We start from the raw sequence: 23,177 nt of genomic DNA on the forward strand, positions 1-23,177 counted from the left end.
TGGGGGGATTTTGGAGGGGGAACCTAAAACTTGGATAACACTTAGAGTGGAGGGATCAGAATGAAACTTGGTGGGAAAAATAAACACAAGTCCTAAATACATGATTGACATAAACGGAATGGATCCGCTCTCTTTGGGGCAGTTTGGGGGGGGGGGGCTATTTCTGAAAATTAGAAAAAATGAGGTATTTTTAACATACGAACGGGTGATCGGATCTCAACGAAATTTGATATTTAGAAGGATATCGTGTCTCAGAGCTTTTATTTTAAATCTTGGCCGGATCTGGGGACATTGGGGGGGGGGGAGGAGTTGGGAGGGGGAAACCTAAAACTTGGAAAACACTTAGAGTTGAGGGATAGGGATAAAACTTGGTGGGAAAAATAATCACAAGTCCTAGATACATGATTGACATAACCGGAACGGATCCGCTCTCTTTGGGGTAGTTGGGGGAGGGGTTAATTCTGAAAAATTAGAAAAAAATGAGGTATTTTTAACTTACGAACGGGTGATCGGATCTCAATGAAATTTGATATTTAGAAGGATATTGTGTCTCAAAGCTCTTATTTGTAATCCTGACCGGATCTGGTGACATTGGGGGAAGTTTGTGGTGGGAGAACCTAAAATCATGGAAAACGCTTAGATTGGAGGGATCGGGATGAAACTTGGTGGGAAAAATAAGCAGAAGTCTTACATACGTGATTTGCATCATTGGAACGGATCCGCTCAATTGGGGGGGGGGGGGGGTTAATTCTGAAAAATAAGGAAAAATTACGTATTTTTAACTTACGAAGGAGTGATCGGATCTTCTTGAAACTTCATATTTAGAAGGACCTCGTAACTCAGATCTCTTATTTTAAATCCCAGCCGGATCAAGCGTAATTGGGGGGGGGGGGTGGCAGTTGGGGGGGACCGGAAATCTTAGAAAATACTAAAAGCGGTGAGATCAGGATGAAACTGGATGGGAAGAATAGAAACCTGTCTAAGATACGCGACTGACATAACCGGACCGGATCTTCTCTCTTTGGTGGAATTGGGGGGGGGGGGATAATTTTGAAAATTGAGATATTTGTAACTTACGAAAGGGTGATCAGATCTTAATGAAATTTGATATATAGAAGGATCTTGTGCTTTAAAGTTCTAATTTTAAATTCCGACCACATCCTGTGACATTGGGGGGAGTTGGAGGGGGAAACCGGAATTCTTGGAAAACGTGAAAATTGGGGTATTTTTATCTTACCAATAGATGATCGGATCTTAATGAAATTTGATTTTTAGAAGGAATTCATGTCTCAGAGCTCTTATTTCAAATCCAGACCAGATCTTTTGACATTGGGAGGAGTTGGAGGGGGAAATCTTGGGAAAACACTTGGAGGGGAGGAATCGGGATGAAGCTTGGTGGATAGAATAAACAAATGTCCTTGATACGTGACTGACAGAATCGTACTGGATTCGCTCTCTTTGGAGGAGTTGTGGGTAGGGGTTCAGTGATTTGGTGAGTTTGGTGCTTCTGGACGTGCTAGGACGATGAAAATTGGTAGGCGTGTCAGGGAGCTGCACAATTTGACTTGATAAAGTCGTTTTCCCAGATTCGACCATCTGGGGGGCTAAAGGGAGAGGAACAATTAGAAAAAATTATGTATTTATAACTTACGAGTGGGTGACCGGATCTTTATGAATTTTGATATTTAGAAGGACATCGTGACTCAGAGCTCTTATTTTAAATCCTGACCGGCATTAAACCTCTAATTTTCCTTTTTAAATCAATCTATTGATTCATAGAATTTTGTTAGAGCTCATACCATATGATCTCTTGGCTCCTAGCTCTTCTCGCCTCGTCACAAGTGCCATATGAGCTTTTAGCTCTTGTTCTTTTGGTTGTTAAAAAATATTAAAAATCAGAATTCATGCGCAAAGTTTCACCGCTGCTGTAAAACCCAACCACGAAAAACAATACGCGGAAACTAATTCGGTATAGTCGATAACACTTATCGTACCTAAAAAACATTGCAGAAACCAGCAAATAATCTTTTGAAATAATAATTTCAGACTCATGGCATGACTTGAGTTTAATGTTGCACAATATTTCATGTTTATCCTACATGGGCTGGTCTTATCGCTTATCATAATTAAACAAAAAAAACCTGAAAATTAAGATTGACATTAAAACTTTAAACGAATAGATATTATTCCATACATGAAATGGGCTGTCCCTCCTCAACGTTACGCTCTTTTCGCTAAAGTTTGACTCTGTCACAATTCTACTTTTTACAACAATAAAAACTTTAGCATAAAGAGCGAAGCGTTGAGGAGGGGACAGCCCCTTTCATATACGGAATAATTTTTGTTTCTTTTAATGTCGCTTCTTGCTTTCAGTAGAAAAAAAACTGTTTTTTTTTTATCTTATTTAATTACTGAACGTTTTTCAACTAATGCAGGTTAAAATTTGGCTCACCTTACATCAAAATTAAAATTAAATTAGCATATTAAGTTTAGCCAATATATCCTACATTTGACGGGTCGCCCCCTCCTCAATACTTTGCTCTTTACGCTAAAGCTGCTAGCACTTTTAAAAAAGCTTCCTATTCTTAATAAACGGTTCCCGTGTTTCAAAATAAGGAAACAGTCAAAATTTAGTGTGAAGAGTAAAGAGGGGGAAACGCTTCATATATGGCACAATTTCTGTTCATTTTCTAAATATTGCCGGTAAATCAGGCTCACCCTTAATGAAATATACCCCTCCCCCTCACGAAAATCTCCTCCGTGGGAATTTCACCCAACAAAAAGTGCATCCCCCTACCCCGTTGAATTCCCCCCCAGATATATTCGACTTCACTGAGAATCCCCCTTCCTGTAAGATTGCTTGTGGACGTTTCACCTTGAAAAAATTCTATTTGGGACTCTTTCATTTGAATAAGACATTATCACTAATCTGTTTCTCGATCATTCCAGAAATGCCCCTTCTGCGGAAATTATTTCCCAGAAAACAAAATACGTGGAAAAATCCCCTGGATCATTCCCCCGGAACATCCCCACATACAAAAATTGGCAAAGAGAATGCAAGACAACTAAAAAGAATTTCGATTAGTAATTCTGTCAACCTTTCCCCTCCCCCCAGTGTCAAATTTTACCAGGAATATTCCCTCACTAGAAATTTTCTTCTCCAGTGAAGATTTTCCCCATATAAATCCACCCGTAGCACAACCCCTCCAAAAATGACTATATACTTCTCAATAATAAATACTACATGCAAACACTGCGGAAAGCTCCCAACATGCAGCCCTTCCCCCGAGGACTGTGGGGGATCACTTTACACCTGAAGACATAGTTTTTAGATCTTTTTACTATGCTGAACAAATTGACTATATCAAAATTTTGATCAGGTGACTTTGGGAAAAACTGAATGTGGGAGGGCGCCTAGTTGCCCTATAATTTTTTTTGCTCCTTAAAAAGGGCGCTAGAACTTTTAATTTCAGCTCAATGATCCTTCTCGCGATATTCTAGGACCACATGGTCGATACAATCATCCCTGGGAAGGAAAAAAACACAAAAAATAAACAAGTATTCGTGATCTTTCTTCTGGCAAAAAATACAAAATTCCACATTTTTGCATATAGCAGCTTGAAACCTCTATGGTAGGGTTCTCTGAAACGTTGGCGCTGATGGTGTGATTTTCATCAAGATTCTATGATTTTTAGGGGGTGTTTTCCCTTTTTTTGAAAATAACACAAATATTCTCAGGCTCGTAACTTTCGATGGATAAGGCTTGATGAAACTTACATATTTGAAGTCAGGTTTAAAATCTAATTCTTTTTATGTGTCTATTGGTATCTGTTACCTGTTGGATAACAGTTTTATATATATATATATATATATATATATATATATATATATATATATATATATATATATATATATATATATATATATATATATATATATATATATAAAGTTACGTTGATATCCCAATATAAGCCGTTTTGCTACGCTTGAATGTGCATGTCTGTATTTCTTTTCTTGATTTTTGAAGCGGAACATCGAATTTGATATTTGTACTTTATGGTATACAAGTAAAGCAATAAAAGTGATTCTTTTGGAATAATTTGGAAGGAATAGATATACCAAAGTAAGATAATTAGTATTTCCAAAAGGACGTCCCTATACGTTAGTCAACAACTAATGATTCAATACGTTGAATAACTTTAATAATAACCAAATAAAATATAGCTTAATTCTTAAGCTATTCCATGATATATACACTATTTCCCAATTCTTTTTGTAAACAAGATGATAGGGTTAGTCTATACTTTTACATTATTTTACTCATCCAATCACTAGATTTTTAACCACTTTGCTGCAATTTAATGGTTTTACTTTTTTCTGTTAGAGAAATCAGGAAAGTTGCACTTTTTAGAGCCTCATGATGACATTTCTTTCTCACTCATTTTTTGTTGATTTTTCGACAAATTCTTTAATTTTTAAATTTGGAACCCGTGAGTAAAAACTAAATTAAAAATTGAATATCTTGCTCATTAAAAATCGAAATCTTGGTTTTTCCAAATGTTTGAAGACGTGTCCTTGGTGCTGTAAAGAAGCTTAAAATTTCCAATTTTTCATAAGGTTTGAAGACGTATATGGTTCCGTAAGTTTCCCCTTAACCAGTTTAAGGAACTAGGTTCTGTTTCTAGTATCCTTTGTGCTCTAAGGAAGCTTAAAATTGCCAGTTTTTCAAAATGTTTGAAGACGTATATGGCTCTATAAGTTTCCACTTAACCAATTTAAGGAACTAGGTTCCATTTTTAGTGTCCTTGGTGCTTTAAAGAAGCTTAAAGCGTCAAACACTTCAAACCACGAACTGTTTGACTTGAATTTGATGTGGATTTGATTGACTTGGATTTGATGTGATCCGTTATTTGTCTTTGTAGTTATGAAGCAGGTTTTCATATATCGTCTCGACTGTGGCGTAGACTTCTCGACTGTGTTCTGAATAATACAGGAATGCCTTTTTTTATATGTATTAGGAAGGATATTTTGCCTATTGAAGGCCACTCATTCTGTGGCAACACTTGTACTTAATTCGCACCTTTCGTGGAAGCCGATAAAGTTTTCTAAGGGGTGTCTTGCCTTTGAAAACAGATGTTGGAAAAAAATTCAAAACTTTTGAGTGGATGGAGGGGTCTTTGGCCTCCTTTGGCCTGCCATTGTTTTTCATGCAACTTCTTATGTGTTTGGTATAATTCACCTGTTTCTGCGACTTCTAATGATTTACCCCAGTTAAAAATAACCCTTGCACGACTACCTATTCCTAAATTTTGGCTCCCGCATGTTGTGGTGTGCAGTTTATAGCGATACGTCAACTACACTTACTTTGACAAAAGAATCATTATTTAACACTGTCAGGTTATAACATGGACGAGCAACAGCGTGTTTTGGCATAACAAAACTTAAAGTATAAAAATAATAAAAATGATAAGAAAAAGAATTGTTCGTTGGAAAGAAATAATTAGTTATTCTTCAGAATTTGGTTTCTCGTATTTTTTTTTGTTTTATATACTTCTATGTATTTTAATGCAAGCATATCTTTGTGTTTACACCAGTTCTCTTTGGAATGGAAGATAAGACAAGGTGAGGAAAGCCTTCAAAATCTGCCAACTCACTATACTTTCCAGCAAAATAACTTCATCATCTAGCAAAAACAGCACGTGGGAACCAATTCAAATTCAGGTGGTGCCAAAACCTCGCAATTTTTGTACTTCAGTTCCATATCACACGTCAAATTCGAAGATTTGTCATGCAAATAATCAGTGTAGCTATGGTTGCTGCGGAGGCAGGTTTGCATCTCTTGGAACTTTTATAAACAAAATCCTTTCAAACTATAAACCTTGCCACCTTACTGCATTTGAGCGGAGGATGCATCAAAATAAAGCCACTTACCACAGATAATGAGGTTTTAGCTTAAGGCGGTCGAGATTGAAAAGTCAGAGACTAAATTGTAATCTAGTATCCCTCTTTTGCTCTAGCTGTGGATTATTTGACTTCCATTATTATTATCAGCTCAAGCGGTTATCAGAACAAACAGAGGGGAAGCTATCTCGTGTATTTAGAAACTTTCGTGATCTCCTTTTCCTGCTAAGTCAATAAGCATTTTCAAAACACAAAGGGCACTAAAACCTAGTTCCTTTAGACGTCTTCAGACATTATGAAAAACTTGGAATTTTAAGCTTCTTTAAAGCGCCCCTCGCTCTTTACGCTAAAGTTTTTAATTGTTTTAAAAAGCAGAATTGTGGCAAAGAGTCAAACTTTAGCGTAAAGAGCAAGGAAAAGCGGAGGGGACAACCCATTTCATATACGGAGTAATTTCTGTTCGGTTTAAGTTTTAATATCGCTCCTTACTTTCAGTTAAAAAAACTAGTTTCTTTTTTATTTAATTGTCAAAGTAAGTGTAGTTGACGTATCGCTATAAACTGCACACCACAACATGCGGGAGCCAAAATTTAGGAATAGGTAGTCGTGCAAGGGTTATTTTTAACTGGGGTAAGTCATTAGAAGTGGCATAAACAGGTGAATTATACCAAACATATAAGAAGTTGCATGAAAAAAAGTGGCAGGCCAAAGGACCATTTTTTGTCTGAACATGCCCATTTTTACAGCCATATCTAAACTGAAGTGGAGAGTGGCAGCTACACCCTCAAAATGCCATCCACTCAAAAGTTTTGAATTTTTTTTCCAACATCTGTTTTCGAAGAAAAGACATCCCTTAGAAAACTTAATCGGCTTCCACGAAAGGTGCGAATTAAGTACAAGTGTTGCCACAGAATGAGTGGCCTTCAATAGGCAAAATACCCTTCCTAATACATATAAAAAAAAAGGCATTCCTGTATTATTCAGAACACAATCGAGAAGTCTGCTGAATGTACGATATATGAAAACCTGCTTCATAACTACAAAGACAAATAACGGATCACAGAATGCACTAGACTTGTATAATTTGGGCTACATATATGTACATTATGAGGGGGTAAGTTTAGGCCTAGTTAGGTTAATTTGACCCCAAATCCCTCCCCAACGTCCGAACATATAGCCCAAATTATATTATTGTATAAACTAAAGTATTATATTTTCCTTAAATTTTGGAATATTTCATTAGAATTAAATTAACTTCGCTTCTTGGGTGTGTTCTGAATAATAAAGGACTTTCAGAAAAAAAAATTGTTGCAATTGAAATCAACAGCACTGCAAAACAAAGAAAACTGACCATGAAGCAATTATTGAAATTTTAATGATAAAGTAAATTCTATAAACTGAATAACAATTATATATAATGTAATTTCAGTATATTAAAATTATGTTAAAGAAAAGTTAGCTTGAAATAAAGTCTGTACAAAAGGAATATTTTTACACAAGACAAACAATGGAGTAAGCAGCCAAACTCTGTCTCAAATACTGAAGAGGCAAAGTTTCAGAAATTTTTGTCAAAAATTAGGATAGAATGCTCATCTAATGCCATAACTGATATTATGAATAAAATTGTTACAGTATTATGATTTTGGCTAAAAACAACGAGTTTTCACCCATCCTCAAGATTAGTTTGAATGATTCCCTAGGAAGGCAATTAGGTTTTTCAGACTTCTCCCCAAGAAAGTCAAGGGTGTGTGAACCTATGGCTGCTTCGAACATCGCAATTTTAGGTATGGAAACGTCTGAATGAATTAAAACCAGTTATCGGTAAAATTCTAGTTAATTGACTTCTTGCTATTTCAGAAAGGGTTTAGGTTAGGAAAATGAAACTTTCAGGGATGAATCTAGAGACTGAAGTGTGTCCCAGGAAAGTATTTTGAAGCAACTACCTCCACTACTTCTCCCTCTAGAGGGTCCTGACCTTTGATGACCTTTAAAAATTTGTGTGTTATAAAAGTGAAACCTTGCAAAATAGATCTTCTGCTTAATTGAAGTACAAAAAATTGTTTTCAGCTTCATAACTTTGCTCAATTCCATTTTATAAGGTTTGAAAGATATGCAAATACATTTCCTAAATTTTGAAAAAAAACATTGATTTGGCTCAAAATTCTACTCAAATAACAGGAATTGTATTTTCAGAACTAAAGGCAGAGAAAAAGCAACTAGTAACTGAAAATTAAGGTAAAATGTTGTTTTGTCAAAATTTCAATAGGTATAGACCTGTCATGTAGGCAAATTTTAGGGCCCTCTAGAAGGAGTGGAGATGAATACTTTATAATACCTTCCCAGGACATACTTTAGCCTATAGACCCATCCCTGAAAGTTTCATTTTCCTAACCTAAACCCTTTCTGAGATAGGAAGAAGTCAATTAACTAGAATTTTACCATATATATATATATACATATATATATATATATATATATTATATATATATATATATATATATATATATATATATATATATATATATATATCAGTAAATATATAATTAATAGCTTACTCATTCTTCATATTAAACCATCCATGGGAAACATCCAAAAGAATCGATTCTTTGAGCAGTAAGAAGAGACAGTACTGTTTCCTAACCACAGAGCTTCTAAAAAGGAACTAGAGAAAGATAAGCTTATGGAAACAATTGCACATGCGTTGTTCCTTCTCGTTAATTCTCTTGGCTAGACTGAATCCAGACCCATTCATTCAAAACAATCAGATATATGCTGAAATAATAAATTTATCATAATTGTTAAATGGAGCATCGTATTACTTACAGACAAAATTTATAAAATTAGTTTCATTTGATTTAATTACGTTTGCATCTTCCCCCATTGGGTTCAACATTTTCGCTAGCATTTGATCAGTCATTTCTGCGAATTAATTAACCTTCAAAACTTTCAAAATTACTACCAAAAAGGAACTTATCTTTAAGTAAGGGCCGTGCCTCAAGGGAATTTCCTTAACGGCCAAACTTCCTGACTAATTAACCTGTGTAAAATACATGTAATAGGCAAATTTTTAATAGCTTTTTGCACAGTTCAATTCTAGAAAACTTTTTTCACAATCACGAATCTGTTGATCAATAAATATTTAGTTTGGAAAACTGGTTCACTATAAAAGCAGATAAATTCATCTGTGAAATGATTTTTTATATTATCCCATCGAATGCCAGGTAACAACTCTCAGGCCCCAATCACCCTTCTCCTTCCCTGTAAAATGTTTGGTCCCCTTTATCCAGGCAACTATTCAGCCCCATATTCGGGAAGTTTGACACTACGACTAAAAGTCGTTCTTTTATGGGCCCCATTATAAAGGAAATGACTCTTTATTTTAATTTTTCTTGTTGATCCGGGAGGACTTAAGGTTACAAGTTTTAAGCCAATTAAAAAAGTTCTACCGTCTAAGAGATGGTGTCTTGGGCCTCACTATCCCAAAAATAAAAATGTTTTTTCTGTAGGTAAGGGTCCTCCTGGCCAAGGGACTTGTTATTTTAAGCATCAATCCATACTTAAAAATATTTTCTGGACCTCTATTGGTCCTTCATTGAGCCCTATTTCCGAGGGGACCAATATTGTTCAATTTTACCCTCGGATTTTTCTTATTCGTAATTTATGGACATAAGATCAAAAATTTTGAGCAAATGGGAATAAATATCTTTTGGCATTTTTATGGTAAACACGTTTACCCTTGGGCAAAGAACATACAGTTACAAGTTTTAAACTGGTCACGGACAAGAGTTTTTAGGCTCATTTTGAAACTCCGGAAAAGTAACTCCTCCCTTCACCCTTCCTCAAAATGTATGCCCTGTTAATCCAGGAAACCGTTCATGAAAGTTTCGAGTTAACCAGACCCCGATTCTAACATGTACCCCATGTTTGACTCTAAAAGTTATCTGTAATTACAAAATTACAAATTCAAGGTCCATACCGCACAGACTTTGGTGGTGATGCCGTTCCCAGAGGCATAATTACTAGATTTTTGAAAATTTTGAACGGAATGACTGTATGGAAAGTTTGATCGTGAGGAATACTAAGGGACCAGACAGCAAAAAAGTTTGCGGGGGTGATGGCTTTACTGTGGTCGGCTATGACTTTTGGAAATAGACTGGAAATTTCAATCTTTAATGAACTTTTGGTTCTTATAGGGATTTGTTGATTTAAAATTTTATTTTCTATTCGATTTACGTTTCGTCCACAGTACTATGCGTTATTTCCAAATTTAATATGGTTATATATTTTAATTTATCTTTGTTTTTGGTCTCATTTATTCGAACATAGTTATTACTTTTAGTTTAAAATTTGGCTTGCTATACGATCTTAAGTCTGCTCATTGTACGCTTTAATATGGGTCGTTGCTTTTCTTTGGAGTTTTTTTCTATAATTTATACCAATAACAATAAATCCCCACAAAATGGTCCACAAATAATCTCAGCAAAAGCAAAAGCTTCTTGACTAAACCCAACCTAAGCATAAGGGTGACAATCGCCCCTTCAAAAAGATTAATTAATTCAAAACGAAAGAGAAGTAGTTATGTACAAAGTACAAGTATAATCTAAAAACGCATCTAATCTAATAAAAGCTTTTTTTCCCAGAACTGTAATTTTTGACGACCTCTATTAACATATCTTTGACAGTTCTCTTCTTGTATCTCCTTTATGAGTTGATGTGCTCTTTCTTGATTTGGATGGGAGCATGGTTTACCAATTACATGCAATGACCCATTGCTTCGTCCAAGTAAATGTTTTGGCTGGTTGTCAGGGAAATGCAACAAATCCTCACTAAGGACTATATCTCATTTATTATTTCATTGACAAGTCACTGTTGAACTACAAAAACGTCGTTTTTACTTTTCCTATTTTGTTGAAAACCTCCCTTCGTTACTTTTCTGTTTAGCCACCTCTTGAAAACTTTTGCCACTCCAAAGACTTCTACAAAGTACAAAGGAGGCTAAATTATTGGTGGCTACACTGTGGCTAAATTCCACCTCTCCTGAAAAACAAAGAAAACACAAAGATCCTTACCAGAAAGACATCCTTCTAACGGCAAAAACTATGAAGTAGCTCAAGTTTAGATTAATTTAGTTTTTCAGTTAACATGATAATGTTTTAATTTTTCTGTTTTCTATTTCATGGTTTCAAGACAAGATAAAATATTTGCACTTCGAGTTTAATAGTTTTGGCTGTTTATTCGATGTGAATATAATCGTTGTTAATTAATTATTTGCTAAGCGTATCAATGTACCTCGAAAAATTTCTCCTCAAAAGGGGATGTATTTTCCTGTAAGAATCCTATTGGATAAATAATAAAAATTAGAGTCAAATTTATGCAGAATAATAGCATACTTGCTTTTTTTGTTAAGCCTGCAAAAATCTATGCATCGTATAGAGCTGCGACAATCTTAAAAAGGTAGTTTCCTTTATATTCAAATCGTAGGAAATTAAAGAACCATATATCTTTTGTCAAACTTTAAAAATTTGAAAAACACATTGTGTTAAAAATAAAACTTTTCTTTGTGTTGAACTTTGCTGACGAGGGGTGTTCGGAGACTGGAAGAAGGGCAATTGCCCCCGTAGGCTTTGTTCTTGCTCTCTAGATATTGATAAATGGGGTTTTTGGGAATTTTCGGTTTAAAATGTTTGTTTTCTGTATTTTTATTGGAAGAAAAGATACAGAAAAGCGACCACCCTATATATTGAAATACCTTTTTGTTCCCCCCCTCTGTATTTCTTGTAAATTGACGATTTTTTGCAGATGCCACTACCCACAAGAAGCCGTTGCAAAATTTATGCCTATGTAAGGGTACTGTAAAAGATCAGCTTTTCAAATTTCACCAAGCCTGGTTTGCAAAATTAAGACCTTCTGTTTCTGTTGAAGGCATAGCACATAGATGCTGGCAATTGAAAGTAAGAATTTTGCAGGATTTACATGCAAATATTTCGCAGATTCTGTGGCAACCAAGAAGTATTCTAAGGTAAATTTCAACTCTAATTATCCAACTCAAAATGGTCTTGGGCTGATTTATTTGATATTGGCTGTGTAGGATTTCGACTCTTGTTGATAGAAGAGCATCGACAAAAGCTGAAAACTATATCGTAACCAAGACAGGCACAGGATTGCACAAAGCCTCCATTCATACTGGAGGTCCCAGGGACTTTTTTCTGTTCGGTTCTAAGCCGAGTTAACCACTTCTGTTTAGACTTGGTTTCTTCCCACACAGATTATCAAGAGGACATGTCAGAAATGCTTCAGGAACGGTTGGTGGTATTAAACTGAAACTTTTAGCGAGTGTTGAAGAAGATGTTGAAGAAACCAAACACACGCTAAAAGTTTCAGTTTAATACCACCAACCGTTCCTGAAGCCTTTCTGACATGTCCTCTTGATAATCTGTGTGGGCATAGTATGTTTCAATTTAGTCCCATGCAGTTTAAATATTTCCCAATATTTTCGCCTTAGTACACTTCGTTTAACAGTAGCAGTAGTAGTACTAGCAGTAAAAGTAGCAGTAGTAGAATAAATAGTAGTAGCCTTAACTTTAGTGGCAGGAGTAGAAGTAGAAACACTAATAATAGTAGGAGTAGTAGTAGTACGAGTAGAAGCAGCAGCATTAGGATACAAATATTTTTTTTTTTTTGGTAGTTTAACTTTTCCCATAACAAGCCCTGTTAGTTTCAACTTCACACACTAAAGTGCTCCTGAGATATTACTGTTATGTCATTTTGACAACCTGCATACAAACGGCGTCTTGTGAATCAGTTGCCCCCCCTGAAAATACCTAGAAAAATTCACCTTCATATCCTTAGGCATACTTGTAATAGTAGTCACAGTGCCGTAGTAGTATTGGTATTGCTGGTAGTAATATTAACAGCAAAAACGATAGTACTACTAGCAGCGGTAGTATTAACGTATTTTCTTTTGGTCAGTTGAACATCACTCTCATCAAGCCCTGGAAGTTTCAACTTAATAAAATTAGCCATTGCTATGACATTGCTGATATATCCTTTTGATTATCTGTATATTTATATGCTTTTTGAAATTTAGTAGCGTATACATATTGTCTTTTGTTTAGAAGATTTCCCCTTGAATAATTCTTTCTAACTTGAATTAGCGAGACATCGTATCGCTTTTCGACCTGAACACCCGACCTACGTTGGATCGGTTTTAATTCTTTGAACTTCGGTGGAAGGGCTTTTCAACCATGTCTTGTCGTTACCGATATTCGTCTTGAGCGTGATTGCATCCAATGGATAAAATTTAACAAGAAAACTATTTTGGTCGAACACTACGTTGGTCTTACAAGACTTCTGAACGACTTAGCTTCGAAACGGAATGTAGTCGTTGGCGACACAAAATACTTCCGTCATCATTCATTGGAGCAACACGCTACTTTGTTGAAAATTTTCAAAATACCTTGGTTATTGCTCGTCGCCTTAGGCACCCAGATAACTTAATTACTATAACTTGCGATCCTGATTGGCCCAAACTTAAAGAAGCAACAAGTATTAAATCAGATGATAAGAAGTTTATCATAGAACAGTCCACTCAAGATCGTTACTCGAGTTCCAGAACTGAGGTTTGAGGAAACAATCAATGATTATGATAAAAGACAGATATTTTGAAAGGTGGCAGCAAATGTCTATACGATTGAATTTGAAAAAGGTGAGCTACCACATATGTACTGGGTATTGATCATGAGCCCTCGTAATTGAATACGTAATCCAATCGAGATGATGTTATTTCGGCTGAAAGTCCAAATAACGCCGATCATTTACTATGAGAATTAGTCTTAAAGCGGAAGATTCATAATCCGTCTAAATCCAGCTAAATCCAAATGTGAGTTGTATGATCAGTATAAATGGAAAATTGCAGTGCCGCTTCTATTTTCCAATGAACTACAATTCAGTTACATCTCTAGCGATTGATGAAAAACCAAAATATCGGCGTCGTCCTGATCCCAAATTAGACAGATCGTTGAAGAATTTTCACATGACCGTGCTGTTTATCTGAGAGACTCCAATAATCACCGAATTGCTCGTGACAATCGTCATGCCGCCGCATATAATCCTTACATGCTAGAAATATTTCAATGTCACATCAATTTGTTACATACCATGGGCAGCGCAATAGTTGTGCCTAAGTAAAAAACGATATGGGCACAATATGTTATTATTTTATTTTTGTTTTTTTAGACCAGAGCACTTCATATAGAAGGATTTGTCGTAGAAACTTCGAAGGGGGCTCATTCGTTTGGAAATTGGAAAAGTTCTTTTTCCAATAGTCAAAAGTGATTGGAGGGCAACCCCCTCCCCCGACCATCATTTCTTTAAATAAATATAATCAAAACATCGAGACAGCCATTTCGTTGACCGTAGTTGACAGGTCTAGTAATTATGACGTTTAGAATTAAACTCCCATCTCCCCCCAGAACCCTGAGGGGAAGGGTTGTAAGTTATGCCCCGGGACATATAAGGTTTTTATGGAAAGGGTGGTCGCATAAACTTCGGAGGGGGCTCATAAGATTGGAAACTGAAAGTTCTGGTGCCTTTTTTAATAGTCAAAAGTGACTGGAAGGCAACTAGCCCCCCCCCCCCCAGCCATCATTTTCCCACACATCCAATCAAAATTTTGGGAGAGCCATTTTGTGAAGCATATTTGAAAGGTCCATTAATTATGTCTTTATTATGTCTTTGGGCATCCCCCTTCTCCACTCCGAGAGACCTTGGGACATGGGCTGTAAGTTATATTAGTTGCCCATTGTTAACATTTAAGGTTTTTATGGAAAGGATGGTCATATAAACTTCGGATGTGGCTCATTCAATTGAAACGGACGCCCTAGCGTTCCTTTTAAGATTGAAAAGTGAAAGGAGGTAAATTAGCCCCACCCCACATCTTCTTTTCCCTAAACGCATTCATTGTGAGATAGCCATTTTGTTAGAAATAGTCTATAGAAAATATAAAAAAGGAGATGGGGTTGAAATAGCCCCTCAGAATCTGGGGGCAAGTGTTGTAAGCTATGCCCGGAAGGCATTTAAGGTTATTATGGAATGGGGTTCGTATAAACTTTGAATAGGGCCCATTTGATTGAAAATAGGAAGTTAAAGGGCTCTTCTTAAGAGTCAAAAGTGAATTGAGGGCAACGCCCCCCCCCCCCTTCCAAGACAAAAACAACATCCAATAAAAATTTTGAGACTTCTATTTTCTTCGGAATTATTGAAAGATCCTGAAAATATGCCTTTGGGGACGTCAACCTCCCCACAGCTCCCACAACAAGGGATGTAAGTCAGGCAATTCGTTCACTGTTTATATAAAGTATATGTTATTGAGATAGGTATGCATGTTTGAACTTTACTTTTCAAGAAGACAAAGGCCATTCATGTGAGCCTTTCAAAGAAGGTTGAGAGGAGTGTTGAATTAAATCGAAACGCTTTACGTGTAAACGGGCTGTCAAAAGGGCGTAACTCAAGAAAGATAACTATATTAATTTGAAACTTTCAGGATATGATAAGGGAGATGATCAATTGGCCAAAAAACTAATATTTGTACGCTACTACAATTACTACTACTACTACCACTACTTCCACTACTAATACTACTACTACAACCAAAGGACTACATAAAAATACTGAGGGGAAATTTGAACTAAATCAAAAGACACTAGGTGCATGCCTATTATCAAAAGAGCGTATCTCAAGAATGAATTTTAAGTATTAAGTTGGAACTTTCAGAAAATACTTACAGCGGAAGATGAATTGACCAAAAGGCAGTATGTGCATGCTACTACTAATGCTACAACCGCTGCTACATTTACTACAACTACTTCAACAAAAATAATAAGACCACACCAATGATACATCACGTACGAAAATACAAATAATAAATAAATTTAAGAAAACTAAAAAACATCATTAGCCAGTGAACAGGTTTATTCACTGGCTCAGAATTGTCCTCGTTTGGTTTTGTCTTTTTGTTGCTTTTTTATTTATTTATTCTTCTTCTTTCGTAATTACCTAGAAAGAGCTCGAAACTTATTATAAGCTTGCGTACTGTGCAAGACACGTTTTTTCCATTGTTTTAATCCAGATGAGACGAGATGGTAACTTGATGAAGCTTATTAAAACTAACCAGGCCTCTTGAGATACAACAGGGAATACCGGGGTTTTTACTCCCAGTGATACGAGACAGGACAGACACATCCATGGCCTGAGAAGAAACAAGATACGCTCTGCAAGCCTTAACAAGAGCTGCTGAAGCGGTGACAGACTCTTCTGATCTTTCCTGTCTGTTCAAAACCTCCACATCGGCTGCCTTCAATAAAACCCCTAAATATTAAAAAAAAGTTTATATCATCCAAGCCTAGTTTTGAACATCTGACTTTTCTCTTTCTGTCAATAGGAATGTATAATTGCATTGACTTTGTCTTTGTCGAATAAAAAAAAAATGAAAGAAGTTTTGGCTTTCCTGATGTTCAAATATTCGTCACGAAAAATTCTTCAAATCTAAAACTAAGCATCACACAACTTAGATTTAGCCTTTTTACTTATTGAATTAACCAATTCAAATTCGAAATTTGACCATTTTTGGGAACACCAAAAAATAAACCATGTTTTAACGGTTGTTAAGATTGAAGGTCATAATTACTGGCTACAAAAAAAGCAAAGAAAATTTCAAATTAAAACACAACAGACATTTTTAAAAAACGTTCTAATCTCTAAATCCACTAAAAAGCACAAATTAGATTGTTTTAAACTCTAAAAGTAAAAGTGTACGGCGGTCAAGAGGCATTTTACAGATATTCAAAAGTAGAATTTCTATGTCCTATCCCCCCATGCTTTCGTTTTTAGTCTTATGTCCCAGCCATAAAACATTTGTTTTCGTGCAAATTTCACCTCAGAAAGTAGCATAATAACGCCTGCTCCATACATTGTAAGTTATCACTTTAACAATGAGCTAGAAACGGCGATTCTGCTTTATATAAGCTATTCGTTCAAAGCAAGTTCCATCCCGATAGCGGTCTTTAAAAATCATTAATTTTGAGACAAAAAAATCCTAAAGAGATTTTTGTACAAGGACAAGAAATTTTAATAAGTGAAACAAATAGTTAAATATAAAATTAGAGTTCGGACTGTGAGACCAGTGTGTTGCATGGTACGTTGATTACTTGCACTCCCTCTAAGGCAGGACTTGCAACTGAATACCTAAAACAAAAATTCTTAGATGTCACCTGATAAGATGTTTGATAAAATGGTAATTGATAAGATTTTGACCAATAGGAAAATATATAAAAGTGTCACTCAACTTATATTTAATAGCTTTCAGTACCCTCGTATCGTGATTCTCACTGTCGTTTCTTCCATGCCTTTCTCTTTAGCTGTTGCTATTCTCACTTAGACTAGTTTTCTAATCTCATTTGTCTGTGCTACATAATCATCAATTAACCCCTTAAACATTTTAAATTAACTTAAATTAGAATTAGCTCCTTTATAAAATTACGTTTTTTTTTGTTATTGAACCTTTAACTTTGGCTCTAGCTTGTCTTTTGTCATTATTAAATAATAAAACTAGATTTTTTTAACTGAAAGTAAGGAGCGACATTAAAACTAAAAACGAACAGAAATTACTCCTTATATGAAATGGGTCAACGCCTCGCCTCGCCTCAACGCCTCGCTCTTTACGCTAAAGTTTTTAATTGTTTTAAAAAGTAGAACTGTGGCAAAGAGTCAAACGTTTTTGAATTAATGCATTTCTGATTTTGGCTCTCCGCACATAAATTATTAAAATGAAATTTGCATATTAATTCTTTTTTTGGCTAAATGGCTTTCTCTTAGTTTTGATCAGACGATTTTGAGAAATAAGGGGTGGGGAAGGAGGCCTAGTTACCCTCCAATTTTTCGGTTACTTAAAAAAGGCAACTAGAACTTTAATCTTTAACGAACGTTTTTATTAGTAAAAAATATACATAACTTAAGAATTAACTTAAGTAGCAAACTTTTAAATTCTTATATTTGAGGGGGTTTATGTATATGAGGGGGTTTGTCCCCTCGTTAATACCTCGCTCTTTACGCTAAATTCTTAAGTTTTGTCCCAATTCTTTAAGAATGACCCCTGAATCAGAATTTCTCTTCCCCCATGACATATTCCTCCAAGGAAAGTAGGATAAATAGTTGAAATTACTAAAAATACTTTAGCATAAAGAGCGAGGTATTTATCTCCTCCTAAATACCTCGCTCTTTATGCTAAAGTATTTTTAGAATCCCTCATATGCGTAATAATCTCTGTTCGTTTTAATGCTACTCCTTACTTTCAATTGAAAAAACTTTTTCATGTTTATTTTTTCATTGTTTTTTTTGTAAATGTTTTTTTTTGTAAATAGGAGCTTTAAAGTTTTGCAATTGGGTTCTCTGATACGCTGAATGCGATGGTGTGATTTTCGTTAAGATTCTATGACTTTTAGGGGGTGTTTCTCCCTATTTTCCAAAATAAGGCAAATTTTCTCAGGCTCGTAACTTTTGATGACAAAGACTAAATTTGATAAAACTTATATATTTAAAATCAGCATGAAAATTCGATTCTTTTGATGTATCTTTTAGCATCAAAATTCCGTTTTTTAGAGTTTCGTTTACTATTGAGCCGGGTCGCATAAGTTATACATAACTTAAGAATTAACTTAAGTAGCAAACTTTTAAATTCTTATATTTGAGGGGGTTTATGTATATGAGGGGGTTTGTCCCCTCGTTAATACCTCGCTCTTTACGCTAAATTCTTAAGTTTTGTCCCAATTCTTTAAGAATGACCCCTGAATCAGAATTTCTCTTCCCCCATGACATATTCCTCCAAGGAAAGTAGGATAAATAGTTGAAATTACTAAAAATACTTTAGCATAAAGAGCGAGGTATTTATCTCCTCCTAAATACATCACTCTTTATACTAAAGTATTTTTAGAACCCCTCATATGCGTAATAATCTCTGTTCGTTTTAATGCTACTCCTTACTTTCAATTGAAAAAACTTTTTCATGTTTATTTTTTCATTGTTTTTTTTTATAGTAATGCTAGAAAATCCCGCGCCCTTTTCATTGAATTTCTCTTCCCCCATGACATATTCCTCCAAGGAAAGATCCTCCCACATAGCCCCCTCCCCTCAACCCCACCCCCAAACCAAAAAAATCCCCCTGAAAACGTCTGTACACTTCCCAATAACCATTACTGTATGTAAACACTGGTCAAAGTTCGTAACTTGCAGCCCCTCCCCCAGGAACTGTGGGGGAGTAAGTCATCCCCAAAGACATAGTTATTATGGTTTTCGACTATGCGGAACAAAATGGCTATCTCAATATTTTGATCCGTTGACTTTGGGAAAAAATGAGCGTGGGAGGGGGCCTAGGTGCCCTCCAATTTTTTTGGTCACTTGAAAAGGGCACTAGAACTTTTCATTTCCGTTAGAATGAGCCCCCTTGCAACATTTTAGGACCACTTGGTCGTACGATGACCCCTGAAAAAAAAAAAAAAAAAAAAAAAAAAAAAAAAAAAAAAAAAAAAAAAAAAAAAAAAAAAACACGAACCCGTGATCTGTCTTCTCGCAAAAAGTACGAAATTCCACATTTTTATAGATATGAGCTTTAAATTTTTGCTGTTGCGTTCTCTGATACGCTGAATGCGATGGTGTGATTTTCGTTAAGATTCTATGACTTTTAGGGGGTGTTTCTCCCTATTTTCCAAAATAAGGCAAATTTTCTCAGGCTCGTAACTTTTGATGACAAAGACTAAATTTGATAAAACTTATATATTTAAAATCAGCATGAAAATTCGATTCTTTTGATGTATCTTTTAGCATCAAAATTCCGTTTTTTAGAGTTTCGTTTACTATTGAGCCGGGTCGCTCCTTACTACAGTTCGTTACCACGAACTGTTTGATGAAAAACATAACGCCGAATCTATATTTTTTTTTAACAGAGGCTGATGTAGTCAGTTTCTTGGCTAACGTCACTGTTAGGTTGTTAGGTTAGGTCAGGTTGTTCCAAAGAATCATATATTTTGTAATAATTTCAAATTTTCATTTATTGGGCCTTCCTACTGACATTATTTATCTGGTTACGTTCAAACCTATAAGCTTAATGACATAGCAAGTTGATTTTATCTAACAAAACAAAAAAAAAATACAATTTTTAGTCATTTTTCTAGTTTGAATTAAAACATTAAAATTTTTGCTCAGGCACCGTAGATATTTTTGCAATTTATGTAATAACTTTAGCGATTCTGAACTAAACTTGGAAATTTTTTAACTTTTTTTTATAGCTTAAAAAGATAAAAATAGCTTTAAAAGACATTGCGCATATAACAAAAGAAATTCGGTAATGATGTTTTTCTAACAACGGTTTCTCAAAGCTTCAAACTTTTGGTTTTCTTTTTTGATGTTTTTGAAATATTGCAATCCCTTGTTCAAATATACACAAATATTTTTTGCAATTACCTCTTTTTCATTTTTACGCAATTTAAAACCTTTTCATACTGTCTCTGTTCAAAGATATTTGACTACTGAATCAAGTACTTCTACCAACGATTCCTTTTAAGCTTCAAACTTTTGGTTTAATTTTTTAGGGTTTTGAATTGTTGTAATCTCTTATCAAAATATACACAAATATTTTTGCAATTGCACAGTTTTTTGCTCTTTAAGTAATTTAACGTAAACTTTTCCATGCATGAAATATTCAATTTTTCCACATAATTGTGTCAAGTATGACAACGTCATTGCAATAAGTGAGTAAGTAAAGTAAGTATGACGGCACTAGACCCTTAAGGTCAAAACCGGCGTTGCGGATACTGATGTATATAAACTGAATAATGATGTATACAAAAGTGACGTCAGTCATATAAATATTTTGTTTCCAAGATTGAGGCTCTTAACGAATTTTCTCAAACTTTTGACCTATCTAGATCCTTTTTAGGCCAGAATATCTCAAGATACAAATTTTCCCGAAAAAATATAGATCCGTTTTCAAGAAAAATAAATAAATACATAAATATACAATAAATGCTCACTTGTACGTACATATATTTTTTCTGCAAAAAGAAGAAAGTGATCTCCCCAAAGCAATTTTATTCAGGTTTGGTCTAAATGGAGGAAGATGACCGATCAAATCCTATACCCCCCATACCTCTTTCTTTATTTATCTGAAAGATCATGGAGTTGGAAACTTGGGCATGGAAATGCAGTTCTTTAGGCACCCCCCCACCACCACCCATCCTTCTTAAAAGCTGACGCGCAATTATGTATCACTAAAAAAAAATTTTTGGAATAATCTAGTGATTCAAACAGTTCATGGTAACGACTGTAAGGAGCGACGCGGCTCAATAGTAATCATAATTCTGAAAAATGGAATTATGATATCACTATACATCAACAGAATCAGCTTATTCTGCTCATCCCAACTATGTATTATTCATCAAGTTTAGCGATACCCATCAACAGCTACGAGCCTGAGAAAGTTGCCTGATTTTTGAAAAAGCGAGAAAACACCCCAAAAAGTCAAGGAATCTTAATGAAAATCACTCCATCAGATTCAGTGTATCAGAGAACCCTGTTATAGAAGTTCCAAGCTCCTATATACAAAAATGTGGAATTCAGATTTTTCTGCAAGAAGAAAGATCATGGATGTGTTTTTATTTGTTTTTTGTTGGTTTTTTTCCAAGGGTGATCGTATCGGAATAACAGTCCTAGAAAATCGGGAGAGGGTGAATTACAACGGAAATTAAGAGTCAACTGCCCTTTTTTAAGTGACCAAAAAGATTGCGACCTTACACACCCCTTTTTCCCCAAATTTGTCTGATAAAAAATTTTGAGATAGTCATTTGGTTCAGCACAATTGAAAGATCAAATAACTATGCCTTTAAGGGTAAATAACTCCCCACAGTCCGCGGGGAGAAGCCTGTAAGTTATGAAATTTACCCCATTCTTTAACGTATAGTATTTGTTATTGGAAAGTATAGAAATTTTTCAGGGAGGGGAGATTTAAAGCTTTGATTAGGTTTCAACAGGGATAATTTTAAAGTTTGACTTTTGGTCCCAATTTTTTAAGAACAACTCCTGAAACACAAGGACCATTTAATTATAGTAGAAAGCATTTTTACAGTGCTAAGAGCCTTAACGTGAGGAGAAAGGTGTTGAAGAGGGGGGGGGGTAACACCTTCATACACTGAATAATTTTTGTTCCTTTTGGGTTTTAATGTTGCTCCTTACTTTCAGTTAAAACAAGCGCTAAGAGCTCATATGGCACTTGTGACGAGGTCGAAACAGCCGAGAGCCAAGAGGTCATATGGCTTGAGCTCTAGCAAAATTTTAAGAATCAATAGATTGATTTAAAAGGAAAATCAGAGGCTTAATGCTGGTCGGGATTTAAAATAAGAGCTCTGAGACACAAGGTCCTTTTCAATATCAAAGTTCATTAAGATCCGATCACCCACTAGTAAGTTAAAAATGCCTCGTCTTTTCTAATTATTCCTCTCTCTTCAGCCCCCAGATGGTCGAACTGGGGAACACGACATTATGAAGTCAATTTGTGCAGGTCCCCGACATGCCAACCAATTTTAATCATCCTAGCACGTCCAGAAGCACCGAACTCGCCCCAGCAGTGGACCCCCCTAACTCTCCCAAAGAGAGCGGATCCAATCCAGTTACGTCAATCACGTATCTACGATATTTGCTTATCCTACCCACCAAGTTTCATCCCTATTTTCAAGATTTCCGGTTTCCCCTCCAATTCCCCCCAATGTCACCAGATCTGGTCGGGATTTAAAACAAGAGCTCTGAGACATGAGTTCCTTCTAAATATCAAATTTCATTAAGATCTGATCTCCCGATCAAAAGTTAAAAATGCCATAGTTTTTCTAATTTTTACGAATTAACGCCCCTCGAGAAAGCGGATTCAGTACGGTTATGTCAATCACGTATCTAGGACTTGTCCTTATTCTTCCCACCAAGTTTAATCCCGATTGATTTCCCAATCTTTCCAGTTTCCCCCTCCAGTTCCCCCCAATATCACCGGATACGGTAAGGGGTTTGAAATAAGAGCTCTGAGACATGAGGTCCTTCTAAACATCAAATTTCATTAAGATCCAATCATCCATCTGTAAGTCAAAAATGCCACATTTTTTTCAATTTTTTCCTCTCCCTTTAGCCCCACAGATGGTCGAATCGGGGATACGACGGTTATCGAGTCAATTTGTGCAGGTCCCTGA

General features: G+C 35.5%; 2 protein-coding genes across 3 annotated transcripts in view; both read right to left on the reverse strand.

Moving 5' to 3' along the window:
• Positions 1-8,592, reverse strand: part of LOC136039858 (uncharacterized) — a 38,055-nt gene extending 29,463 nt beyond the window's left edge. The window contains exon 1 of the mRNA XM_065723796.1: positions 8,457-8,592. The gene's annotated coding sequence lies outside the window, so the exon portion shown is untranslated. The remainder of the gene's footprint in view (positions 1-8,456) is intronic.
• An 8,386-nt stretch (positions 8,593-16,978) lies between these two features.
• The window catches only part of LOC136039859 (N(4)-(Beta-N-acetylglucosaminyl)-L-asparaginase-like), a 145,660-nt gene continuing 139,461 nt past the window's right edge, over positions 16,979-23,177 (reverse strand). The window contains exon 7 of one of the 2 annotated variants that reach the window (XM_065723798.1): positions 16,979-17,142. In XM_065723798.1, coding sequence (XP_065579870.1) covers positions 17,058-17,142 — 85 coding nt within the window. In that variant the 3' untranslated portion in view covers positions 16,979-17,057. The remainder of the gene's footprint in view (positions 17,143-23,177) is intronic. The other variant, XM_065723797.1, reaches the window with a different exon arrangement.

The sequence above is a fragment of the Artemia franciscana genome, chromosome 20, assembly GCF_032884065.1.
Source record: "Artemia franciscana chromosome 20, ASM3288406v1, whole genome shotgun sequence".
NCBI lineage: Eukaryota > Metazoa > Arthropoda > Branchiopoda > Anostraca > Artemiidae > Artemia > Artemia franciscana.